Source organism: Epinephelus fuscoguttatus, linkage group LG12 (assembly GCF_011397635.1).
Source record: "Epinephelus fuscoguttatus linkage group LG12, E.fuscoguttatus.final_Chr_v1".
Taxonomy (NCBI): Eukaryota; Metazoa; Chordata; class Actinopteri; order Perciformes; family Serranidae; genus Epinephelus; species Epinephelus fuscoguttatus.
This window is the reverse complement of record NC_064763.1, coordinates 37,942,592-37,954,963: the sequence shown is the minus strand read 5'-3', so window position 1 is coordinate 37,954,963 and position 12,372 is coordinate 37,942,592. Positions and strand designations below refer to the sequence as shown.

The 12,372-nt window shown below is 41.9% G+C and overlaps 1 protein-coding gene across 7 annotated transcripts in view; it reads left to right on the top strand.

Moving 5' to 3' along the window:
- The first annotated feature begins 6,437 nt into the window (after nt 1–6,437).
- larp1 (La ribonucleoprotein 1, translational regulator) overlaps nt 6,438–12,372 on the top strand; it is a 58,939-nt gene continuing 53,004 nt past the window's right edge. For 4 of the 7 annotated variants that reach the window (XM_049592347.1, XM_049592346.1, XM_049592345.1 and 1 more), the window contains exon 1: nt 6,438–7,098. In XM_049592347.1, the coding sequence (XP_049448304.1) occupies nt 6,720–7,098 (379 nt within the window). In that variant the 5' untranslated portion in view covers nt 6,438–6,719. The remainder of the gene's footprint in view (nt 7,099–12,372) is intronic. The other 3 variants (XM_049592342.1, XM_049592343.1, XM_049592341.1) reach the window with 1 other exon arrangement.

The window sequence follows — 12,372 nt, the reverse complement described above, 5'->3', positions numbered from 1 at the left end:
TGTCATATTTATCAGCATTTATATACTATAAAGACAGTCACACAGGCCGAGTGCCAGCCAGTGAGGGCTGATTGGACTCATGACTCAGCACAACCCATCACTGTAGCACAGGTATGAGGAAAATATGTGTTAGGTGTGTATGAGTGTGTGACAGATGTGAGTCCATGACGCTCACAAACTGCACCAGAGCAGTTTCTCCTTTCAGTACCCGCACTTTCCTTATCCTGTTAACACGCCCGCCATTCAGACACAGAGGAGTACAACCAATGCTACACCCTCTGTAATAATGTAACCATGTACAGTAGACACTGATAAACTACACACATGCCATGATCTCTGCTGACTGACAGCATATTTTAAGTTATAGTCACAAACACTCAAAGAATCCTGCAGGCCGTGTGCAACAGCTGAAGTCTTTATATGGAGCCAGAACAGTGACAGAACGTTTTGGCAGTGAAAATAAAAATTGGCAGTGAAAAGGGAAACATTAGCACTGAAGAAAGATCCACTGAAAACCCAAACACACTCATGAGGAGCACGGGGTTTTGTTGCGTATGATCTTTTTTATTAGTGTACACAGTTTAATCCCACTGAGTGTGAGTGGATGTCCACACATGTTGGAGGTCGATTAACGGCCTCAGTGTGCTTCAGACAAAGTGCTCGTTGGATCATCTTACTGATGAGAGGGCTTTGACAAACGATATTTTGCAACTTCAAGAAAAACTGACAATCAAATAACCACATCATGCAACTGAACATGCACGTGGAGGTGGACTCTTTTTCTTAAATCTTTACCTCTACACATCCATTTCCATTATTTTCCATGGCCAAGAGTGCAACATCATGTGGGCCATTATCTCCATTTGTAAGATTAAACATGCCCCACCCTTCTCTCTCACAACAAGCCTTTTACTCCACCTTCAAGTGTGGCCATTCAAGACCAGGCCATTAAACTTCTGCCTTAAAATGTGGTCTGACCACTTTTTTTTTCTATAAACTTGTTTCTTTGAAGCGTACTGAACCCATGACATCTTCAGATAGTTGTGAGCAGCCGCCCCGGGGCCATGCTTGCACAAGTAAAAAGAAAGTAAGAATATTCTGTGCATGTATAAACACGACTCCCATGTTTTTACTTTAATTAAAAAAGAGATTTGAAATGACATAGTTTACAAAAATCTCCCCCAGGGGAAAAAAAAAAACAAAAAAACAATGAGCGGCTGTTTCATCTGACAGTAGCTGTAGTATGGGTGCCGGCTTGTAGCTGATGGTCTTTGTTCATACATGTAGAAGTCATAACTCCCTGCAACTGTACCTGACATGGATGCATGATTAATGACTGTGGAGGGTTCAAACATGTTATGTCAGACCTAATGTCAGTGTGAACTGTTATAAATGTTACATCAAGATAATAATGCGTAATTTCATATAGTTTAAACAGTAAATATAATACACTACTGTCATTTATTGATTATATTGTTTATTCTGTACATTCAGTTATCTTTATGATTTATATTTTTGTGCTGTTTGGTTAGAGGCTAAACTGAATTTGTTGTACTGACACTTTGAGTATTTTTTGACTGTGTTCTTAAGTAAGGTTTTGGATGCAGACCTTTTACTTGTTCTGTACTTTTACACTGTGGTACTGCGACTTTAGAATATTGGAGAACTTGTTCCACCACTGACAAAAAGCGATAGTATCTCAAGAAGCCACTCAGTATTCAGATCCTTTACTTTAGTGAAAGTACTGATACCATATTGTGGAAAAACTCAGTTACAAGTAAAAGTCCTGCATTCAAAAATTTTCCCTGGTAGTGTTTTACTATTATATATGATGTTTTTGGATAAATATCACTGCTGCATTCATGCGTATGTTGCATTTTACTGCTGTAGATATTTAACCCATTCAGAACACAATTATGTACCAAAGACTAAAAAATAAAAAATAATATAAATAAATAAAATGCTGTAAATGCGCTCATAAATCATTAGCAATGTTTTTAAATAAAGTACTTTATTTTATTACTTTTTTTATTTGAATGTAGAGACCACCTAATGGTAAACACGACTCATTTTCATAATCATGGAATAAAGTGATGTTTTAACACACATTGCATTTATTTTATGTATTGTATTTATCAGCCCTTCAAAATACCCTCAATTTCTGAATTATTTCCAGAACACAGTATGTTGAAAACCTCCTGAGGTCAGTATCCTGTGAACATAATCAGTGGGGTGCATTGAAAGATGATTGTTTCATTAGAAAATCAAACCAGAACAGTATTTCCCTATTCTGTTTATGGTATGTTTTTTTTTTTTAATTATTTTTTTTTTTTTAAATCTGAGCAAAAACTATCAGTCTTACATGTGATGTTTTTACCTGTATATGTAATATGACATCTCATGTTTAATTTAAAAACTGTTTAAAAACCAACCTTAACAATATCATCAATAGATTAAAATGTGCCTTGTGCTTCCTGCTTGCCGCACAGCTGTCCATGTTTGTTATAAACAATGAATGTGGCTCTATTGCAGTCCACTTTAGATGATGTAGAACACTGTGAATTGTCTTATAGACATCCCATTAAATAAGTCCATGCATCTGGGTGGAGCTGGATGACAGTAATCATAGATCAGAACATCCTAGAAAAGTTATGTCAATTGGAATGGACTGAATATGTTAACCGATGACTTTGACATTGTGACCGGTGTAAGACAGGGTTGCATCCTGTCAACCTTGCTCTTCCTTAAGCCTGATTTATGGTCCTGCGTTAAATCAACGACGTACCTACATTGTAGGGTACGTGGCTACGCAGGAGGCTCGCCGTAGCCCCCACCATAGCCTGACGTGCACCTCCCAAAAAATATAACTACACGTCGAGGTGACGCAGACATCCCCGCCATCTTTAAACATCTTCTGTTGCAATGTAGATGTTGCAATATTAACATACTTTCTTCGACATCCAACAACTCCAACTCCAGCAAGATTGTCTCTCTCTCAGTCGCCATTGTTCACTGTGACCGGAAAAGCCGGAAGTTAAAAAAAACAAAGAATCAACTAGAGACAACGATAACCATTCAGGAAAGGAACGCAGCCCCCTACCGCTCTGACTGTGAATTGCACCGTGACGAAATGGAGTGACGGAGAAGTTCGAAGGGTTCACGACGGCGTCACGGCAACGACGTAGGTACGTCGTAGGTATGCCGCAGGACCATAAATCAGGCTTTATTGTTGTTGATTTTCGATGAGAAGGACCCTCGCTGGGACGAACTTTGGCATCAAGTGGGGACAGGGCAGACTGCATGACCTGGACTTTGCGGACAACCTGGCTCTGACTAGTCATACCCACATTGCACTCCAGGAGATGACCAGCAATCTCCAAGAGCATGGAGCAAAGGTTGGTCTACGGATCAGCCATGAGAAGACAAAGGCCATGATCGTCGGATGGGATGAACACCACCCACCACTCACTCTAGGCAAGTATGACATTGAGTACGTCAAGAACTTCACGTATCTTGGCAGTAACATCTCGAGTACAGGAGATGTGGAGAAAGACGTACGAACGAGAATCTGCAAAGCTGCAGGAGTGTTCCAATGGCTCCGCAACGTATGGTCGTTCAAAGCTATCACTACGGCCATCAAGCTACGCCTGTGTATGTCAGTGGTCATTCCAACAGCGACCTACGCCTGCGAGAGGTGGATGAGGACTGCCAGCATTACCAACATATTGGATGTCTTCCACCAACGATGCCTCAGAACCATCTTGAGGATCTCATGGCGAGACCACATCACCAACGACGAGGTGATGAGAAGGGCAGGGGTGGCGCTACTGTCTGACATGTCTGACAGGAGAAGAAGAACGGCTGGACACGTATTCCGACTGCCAAGACAGAGACCAGCGAGTGTGGCAAAAGACTGGGTGCCTTAGGGCGGCAAGAGAAAGAGAGGGAGGCCAAAGAAGACGTGGAGACAGATGTTTAAGGAAGACCTAAGCGAGATGCGTGTCAGCTGGCATGTTGCAAGGACGGTCGCCAGGGACTGGAGGAAATGGAAGGGACTTGTCAACCAATGTTCCAATAGGAACAGGAGGAACTAAGTCTAAGTAAGTGGCTCTACTGCAGTCCACTTTAGATGATGTAGAACACTGTGAATTGTCTTATAGACAAGTCATTAAATAAGTCCATGCATCTGGGTGGAGTTGGATGACAGTAATCATAAATCAGAACACCCTAGAAAAGTAAATGTCGATTGGAATGGACTGAGGATCTGCATGGGTTAAGGTTGTGCTAAATTTAACTCCTTTATATGCTGTTGGGTAATTTAATCTACAGCAATTCATCATGTTCTATAAGATCATCATATGTTTGTAGTGTGGCTGTCCTGTGAGGAGCGTGTATCGCTAAAAAGTCAACTTTTCATGCTGTGTGAGGATTCATTTTCCACCTGATCCAGGAAGGTTTTATGTCGTGTTTTTTTGTCATAAGAAGAAGGAGCATTTTGTCAACACATTAAGGGAATAGCCTGGCACAATATTTTCCTCTGACATGTCATGGAGCAGAAGTACAAAGTTGTATAAAATGGAAACACTCAAGTAAAGTACAAATACCTTCAGGTTGTGTGCTACTGCAGTACAGTAGCTGGGGCTACTTGAGTAAATGTACTTTGTTACAGTCACTGTTAAACACACTCTGAGTCCAACTCTTATTACATAATCAACCACACAGACTATAAATGGCTCCTTAATGTTGAGCCACACGCTGGATGTCACTGAACACACACACACACACACACACACACACACACACACACACAAACAACTGAAACTGACTCAACACAGACACACATTTAAACTCCCAGTCTGTTATGATGCAGTTATGAATCTTCAGGGGAAAAATGCTAAAATTCAGTGGAAACCTGGACCCAGAGCGTGAACACACACGTGCAGCTCCGGTGTGGACACGTGTGTACCGTGTAAGAACAGTGAAGAGGGGGTTAAGGTGCTTTTTTCCCCAACTTCTTTTGTAGATTTTAGAATACAGAGAGACATAAAACAGACCAGTCAGAGACGACAAACAGTCAAGTCATTATCACATTGTTCTAAAGACTGCTAGTTGAACTAAACTGCTTGTGTTTTGAGCAGATATTTAAAAGGTAACGGAGGTTTGTGGACGCGTTCAGAGGGCGAGACAACGTCATCTTGGGACTCCGAGCTGCGTTCATTGAAATTGGAAAATCTAGTTTGTCTTAGAAATACATTACATGAACAAAAAAGTAGACTGAAAAATAGATACAACCGTGTGAAATTATTTACAAATACATAAATAATATAAACATTAAATGAATTTAAGCTGAATTAACTGTCAAAGGTGCTGTCCTTAAACTAAACAAGTTGTGCACAACCTTCATAATTGTATGTGAATACACAAAGTACTTGGTATTTGTATTTCCGTACATACGACTTTATACTCCACTGCAGATATTTGATAGTTTACTAGTAAGTAAATAAAACACATGACATACAGTGTTGTTATGAAGTTAAACAACTGTTAAATAAATTAAAGTAGCTCCACCTTAACCAGCTCCAACATTAAAATGCTGCATAAAGATAACCCAGTCATATACTATTCTGAAATTGACCATTCTGATTAACTTAACATTTGGTACTAAAAGTATTTTGTTGTAAAAACTACGGTTTTGAATTCAGGACTTGTACTTCACGCAGCCTAAGTAAAAGATCTGAATACTTCTTCAACCACTGGTGACTGGTGTAAAATCTTGTGCAACAAACTTGTGTTAAAATACTTTAAAATAGGCCTTTCTTTTTGGATTAGTTTTTCCTTATCCACTGTGAGGGTTCTTGTGATAGTCTTCTGATCATGTGCTACAGTGATAGGCTAATGTAGACCTTTGTGTGTCTGACTGGCTACAGAAATGCATCAGCCCCTCAAAGACAAAGACGGCTGTAATCCCATCAAATCAAGTCGCTGTGATGTGATATGAAGGTCATGGACAGTTGTAGCCTATTTCTTTTTCTTTTTCTGTGTTTATGTGAATTATATGTGGTAGCTAATGTTTTGAATTTCCATTCAATCATTAAAATGTTTGGGGTATTGCATTTTAAACAATTTTTGTCTCTAAGTATTGCTGCAGAATGAGTGACAACATGATGCACAAAAATAAAATATGTACAGTGAGCATTTTCTCAATTACTTTTCCAAAACTGTTGTCTAAATGACACTGGATTAAACAGTAGTAAATCCATGATATATTTCGTTACAATAAGCACTTGAATGCGCCTGACTACAGTGGCACTTTGTGACTTCCGACACTGGGAATTAAAAGGTTTTACGATGAGGAAGCACTTGAAAGCATCATCTCACCCTGACCCAAAGCGCGCCCCCGGCTTTACGTGGCTACTCCCCCTGTTCGCCGTACGTGCGCGCACCCCCCTATCGCGTGGTGGGGATCATCCATATTGCTGCTAGTGGTGGAGATAAGGTTGTAATCCTGCGAGGCCCTCGGACACGTTTCTTTATTTTTATACATGTTTTAATTCGGTGCTGACTACTCTGCGTCTTAGACTGAAGCTCTTTTGGTCTAGGAGCGACAGAGGAGCGGCAGACTCCGCGGAACAACTTCACATTTCCTTTAAATTGACGGCGAATTCGGGCCGGGGGGAGGACTGGTAATCCTGAGGGGGGAAGAAAGACGGTGGTGGGAAATGGCCACTCAGGTGGAGACTCTCCTGCCCGGCAACCCGCTTGCAAAAGCGGAGGAGCACGGTAAAGTGATCCGCGGTGAGCCGGAGGTAGAGGAGGGCGGCCGGGGCGACGGGGCCAAGCGGCAGACGGGTGTCGCCGAGCAGGGGAGCAGCAGCGGCAGCAGCCCCGGGCAGGGAGGGACCCCCGGTACGGAGGAGCAGCCCTCCAAGGAGGCGACAGAGGAGAGCAAAGAAGGCTGTGACAGCGACGAGAAGCAAAACGGGGAAGGTGTTAAAAGCAGAAAGGAGTTTACTGAAGCTCCCCCGCCCAAGGTGAACCCGTGGACTAGGAAAATGAATGCGGTGACCGTGGTCAGCGTGAATGGACAAGCACACCACGGTTTGTACCCTCCCTACATGTTGATTTTACTGGCTGTCAGTGTTGTGTCGGTGTCTGCCCGTCCAGGTGTGGTCACACAAGATGACCGAGCAGCTGTCACGAGGGGGTCAGATAGCATTTTACTGAAACCAAAAGAGCCAAGTGAGTCCATAAACAAGCCTAGTCTGCTCGCCCTCTTGTTGCTCCCTGCAAGCTGGATAAATTTGGAGTAAATACCCCCTCCTCCTCCTCCTCCTCCTAGTGAAGTGAAAGCTATTCCTGGAGTTGTGGACCCATGGGTGGCTGCTTGCACAAGGGATCACACCCTTAAAAAAAAGCTAAAATACTCAAACTTCTCTCTGGTTCCCTATCAAATGCCAGGGTAGTGTTGCTCCCCTTTAATCACATGCTAAGCAATCATGACTTCACTTTAAGTCTATTAAAATCAGACTCTCTGCTTCTTATAGATCAAACAATTTGAATAATTTAAGGTGTAATTAAATTCTGCTTGTTGTGCACGTTTGTGGACGTGTTGTGTGGTCGTGCAATGGTTGTAAAGTTGCTGTGCCAAACTATTCACCTTCAGTGCATCAAATCTTGGTGTGTTTTGTGGCATATTTTGCAGAGAAATTGAGAGAGTTCATTTCAGCAGTGTCACCGTGCATGTTTGCTGCAGTGACTTCCAACTTCAAGACAGTAGTCAAGAGTAGCTCAGATGTTGAGGCTGCTTCATCACCATGTTGTCCCTGCCCTGTGTGTGCCTCATCTGCTGCCACCCAGCCAGTCAAACCCTTAGCTGACACTCTGTGTTTGCCAAATATCTAAACCGGTGCTTACTACTGATTACACGTTTGTTTTGAGGCAGATTTTCGACACACGGCCACGCCGCACATTAATGAGGCACCCGCCCATGTCTCGCATTGCATCAATTAGAAGAAAAGAGCTCGGCCGGTTTGCATTAGCCAGCTAACAATAGCACACTGACTCCTCTTTGGCCTAGCGCGTCGTCAAGCCCTTCCCACTCAGATGTTAGCTTAGCTTCCAGATTGCTACTGTGCATTTCCAGCCGCCTTCTGTGAGACATGTCGGCTTTTAAACGTGTTTAAAGATCGATTCCCAACACCGAAACACGGCCCAAGACGACACATCTGCTCGTTTAATCTCTTAAAAGGACCAGGCTTGTTATGAGGCGTCACGTGTTCACTCCACGTGTTCCCCGAGAGAAAGGCATGGGCGCTGCTAGCTAGCTAACATGCTACCTAGCTAGGATACTGCGCCGGATCCGTGCAAACTCGAAGGCTAGATGTGATGTGTGAGGCAGGGTGGTTGTTTCATGGTAAACAAGCCGGTTGTCATGTCGTGTACCTGTTGTTAGCTCAAACCCGAGTCCTTCGTGCTTGTCCACTTAGCTAGTGATCACTAGCATGCAAGCTAACAGGCAGGCTGCTGAGAGTCATCATGGCTTCTGGTCGATCTCAGGTCCGAGCTTAAAATTACATCAGATTATGTTGTATCATAAAAACACACGTTGATTTTCTCTTAAATCAAAGTTAATCGACCCTGTGGAGTGATTATTGGTGATGCACACTGCGACAGCTCCCTTTCTATATTCTGTTGCAAGGCAACGTGGTTTTTTGCCCCCACAACCACCATGTGTATACTTTATCCTGGACAGTGTCGGCTTTGCAGTTGCACCGTCAGGTCATCATGACTCCGGCTGTGGCCTGTCAGCGATTTCTTTTGCCTTTTTTGTTTGCCAGGTGGTTTTGTTTGCAGTGTATAACTAATGTAGACTTTAGGTTCAGGGTACATCCTGTACTCTGAATCTGGACCAGTCTGGGTGGGTGGGTTGGATGGATGTGCTCCAAAAGCTGTCACATCAGCAAGTAAACCTGGTCGCGAGCCAGAAGTTGAGAGAACCATGCAGTGTCATGCCCCTATTTTATGTTGCATTCAAAGAAAGAATGCTTGGATGCTAATTGTCAGATGGGTTTTGAGTTATCGAGCAGTGGTTTCAAACTATTTTTTGGTTGTTTTGATCCTGTGACAGAAAGCAACGGTCTTCTTGGGAGTTGACAACACAGGTTGTGTGTCTATGACTTGATAGCTGAATTTGAGTTATTTGTAGTAGCCCGAAGAAGCAAAGCTATACAACATTTCACAAGTAAAATAAAAAGCAGTGACGTGTCCGTATCGTGACACGTGACACTTAATTCAGTGTAACTTAAAATGTAGCAAAAGTTCTCATCCTATAACATTTAACAAGGTTTCACTCTGGTCCAAGTGATTGTCCACTCACCAAAAGAATAAGAAGTTGGGTCTTTTTCACAGGTAGAACACTCTTTAATCAGTTTGTGTACTTTGCGTGTCCTTGAACAAGACCCTGGACTCCCGTCCTGGATAAGAGCACCAGCTGAATGGCTCTAAACGTATTTCCACGGCCCAGGCAGGGAGCTTGTTTTAGGATCACAGTAGGAGTGATCCTAAATGGATTTGGATCCTGAATAAGCAGCCCATTTTCCCTATCGCCTCAAACGTGCTACTACTGATTGGGTTTACTGTTAATTGCTTGGGAAATAATCATTTTAGCTCAGGGGATAGAGTGGCAAGCACATCGCCAGCTTGCTTGTCTTTGTCACTCAAATGTTGGCTTTATATCGTTGAGCTGAACTTTCACCTTTTTAAACTTTATTTTTCCCCAAAGAGAAATTTGCCTTGTGATACCTGTAGAAAAGTCACAGACTTAAACATGAAACAGAATAAATAAAATACATAAAACATGCTGTATTCATATGTATTTAAGACATAGGCTAAAACCTACCTCATAAAATAAACAAAAACCTGTACTACATCCAGCCATCACCATCCAAACCAGTCACCCATGGTTAAAACAACATTACCATCACCGCCAACTACTTGTTCTATGAGTATAAAAGGTCAGGTTTAACAAGATGAAAAATTATATTTATTTGTCTTGCCATCAAAAAAATAATCAGTCTTCCAAACTGTCCGTGTGGAGGTCAGAGAGGGTATTATCAGAAATAATTTAATCCTTTGAAAATAAAGACAAATCAATGATTAAATTAAAAACAGTAATCCCATATAGACTATTAAACACCATGTGATGTAGCCTGATCTTATCACCCGTCAAAATAGTTTTGTTTCAGCTTTGGAGAGGTGACTCAGTGTTTGACTTCTGATGATATTAGTAGTAAACATGACTGCTGCTGTCTCGTCTCTTGGGCGTGTGTCTGCATTCTTTATACTGTCACCAAAAACCACTATTGGCGGTCTGGCATGCAACAACAATTTTCCCCAGGCTGGTCTGTTGCGAGTGCTGGCCATAGACTAAAGGTGTCGTGTGGTGTTTTGGTTACATCCAGGGTCACTCACCAACATTTCTAGTGTGTCTCCTTGAAGCCTGACAGACAGGTTGAAGTTTATTTACTTTATTTCCCTCCTCCATTAAAAAAAAAACAAAATCAAAAAACAATCTACAAAGTCAATTTTGTGAAGACATTTAAAATGAAATGTGAACGTCCATGTTTGCTTCTTCCTCTACACAGCTTTAACTGGTGCCTTACTTGTGTTGCCAACACCAACTGTAGAGCAGCAGAAGAGAGTGAAACAGGCAGCAGGAATGTGCATGAGTTGCCCAAGTGATTTTGCACAATACAATCAAAATTTGGACCTGCTTGTAAATAGCATAGGGCTACTTTTGGGCAAAAACTACAGAGTTGAGTTTCCTTAAAGTTGCGATCCCACTGGATTTCACTGTCTATTCATTTCTGTTAGGACAGGGTGAAACATATTGTCTTGGGTTGTGAATTAAGAGACATGCCTCAGTACTGTTGAGCTTCAACAAGCAGAATTACAAGACTCTAGAATATTGATTGTTTATATCCTTGTTTATATCATGCATGGCAGAATGATGCAAGAGAAGGAGGGGTGCTGCTTGGCTGCAGCAACAGAGATTAAAGCTACAGTTGATAACGTTCATAAAAATAACATGATGTCATATTTGGTGAAAATGTCACTAAATCCACACAGTAGTACACGAGATATTTAGTCTATGGGGAAAAAATCTTGTTCCTCTTCCTGCTTGTAGTAACTCTGACAGCATTTACCAGAATCTACTGCTGCTGTTCAGAAACAACCAGTTAGAGCTAAGGAGTCTCTAACTTGTCTGTCAATCACTGATTAAATATAACTCAAGATTCTGTTTCTGCATTGCCCATCTCTTGCTTCGTAAGTTTTCGGGAACATGTTTTAGTGTACTGTTGAGTTGTAAAGTGAGAGGTATTCATACAGCTCAACAGTATAGTAAAATGTGTTTCTGAGATCATTTGAAGCAAGAAAAAGGCCATGCAGAAACAGAATCCTGATTTGTATTTGATCAGCGTTGCCTAGTTTATCGCTTAAAATTTAACGAGCTGTGACGGACATAAATGACAGCTACATTCAAGACGCCTCAGCTCTGAGTGGTTGTTTTTGTTCATGTGCAGTAATGCCTTTAGAAGTACTAAGAGGAGGCCATGGAATATGATGTTTTTCACAATTTATGTCTGGTACAACTCTTGGGATATGGTGACAGTTTCAGCAAAAATGACTTAAAGTTACCAGCTACAGCTTTAAGGTCAGTGAAGTGGTTTATAAGAAGCTTGATGGATTGCTGTTGTTAGCCTTGCCTCCCTCACTTCCTGCCCTGCCTGCCTTTTACTAAATCACCTGACTTAATTCCAGCAGGTAAACTGTGGTCCCACTGCACCGTAACTGGGGCAGCTTGAGCTGAAGAGTTGAAGCTGGTCTGACCTTTACAATTCTGGCATTTAGCTGAATGACTTCTCAGTTTGTAGGTCATGTGACACAGTTTGTACAGCCATGAAGATCATCCACAATATGTTGATTTGTATGTTTTTCTTCAACGTTGGGATCGGTTGCAGAGATGTAGAGCAGCTGAACAAAAACAGAGTCAGTTAGGCGGTCGCGCAAACATCAATGAATTCATCGCACTGACCTGATGCAGTCAGGGTCCTTTATTCATCTAACTGTCTTGGTCCTGCATTTTAAGTGAAACTAAACTGGGTTTAGTTTCACCTAAAATACAGGAACAAGATATTTAGCACATTACTTCAGTGTATTTTAAAGGTGTATGCTTCAGAAATTGAATTAATTTGCCAAACAAGTAGGCTCAGTTCCTCTACACAGTTAAATTCTTCAGTGTATTTTGGCCCCAGGGGGAGTTAATGGTGAATTAGTGATAAATGCTAGCAGTGCTGTTGCCCGCCTTGTTCT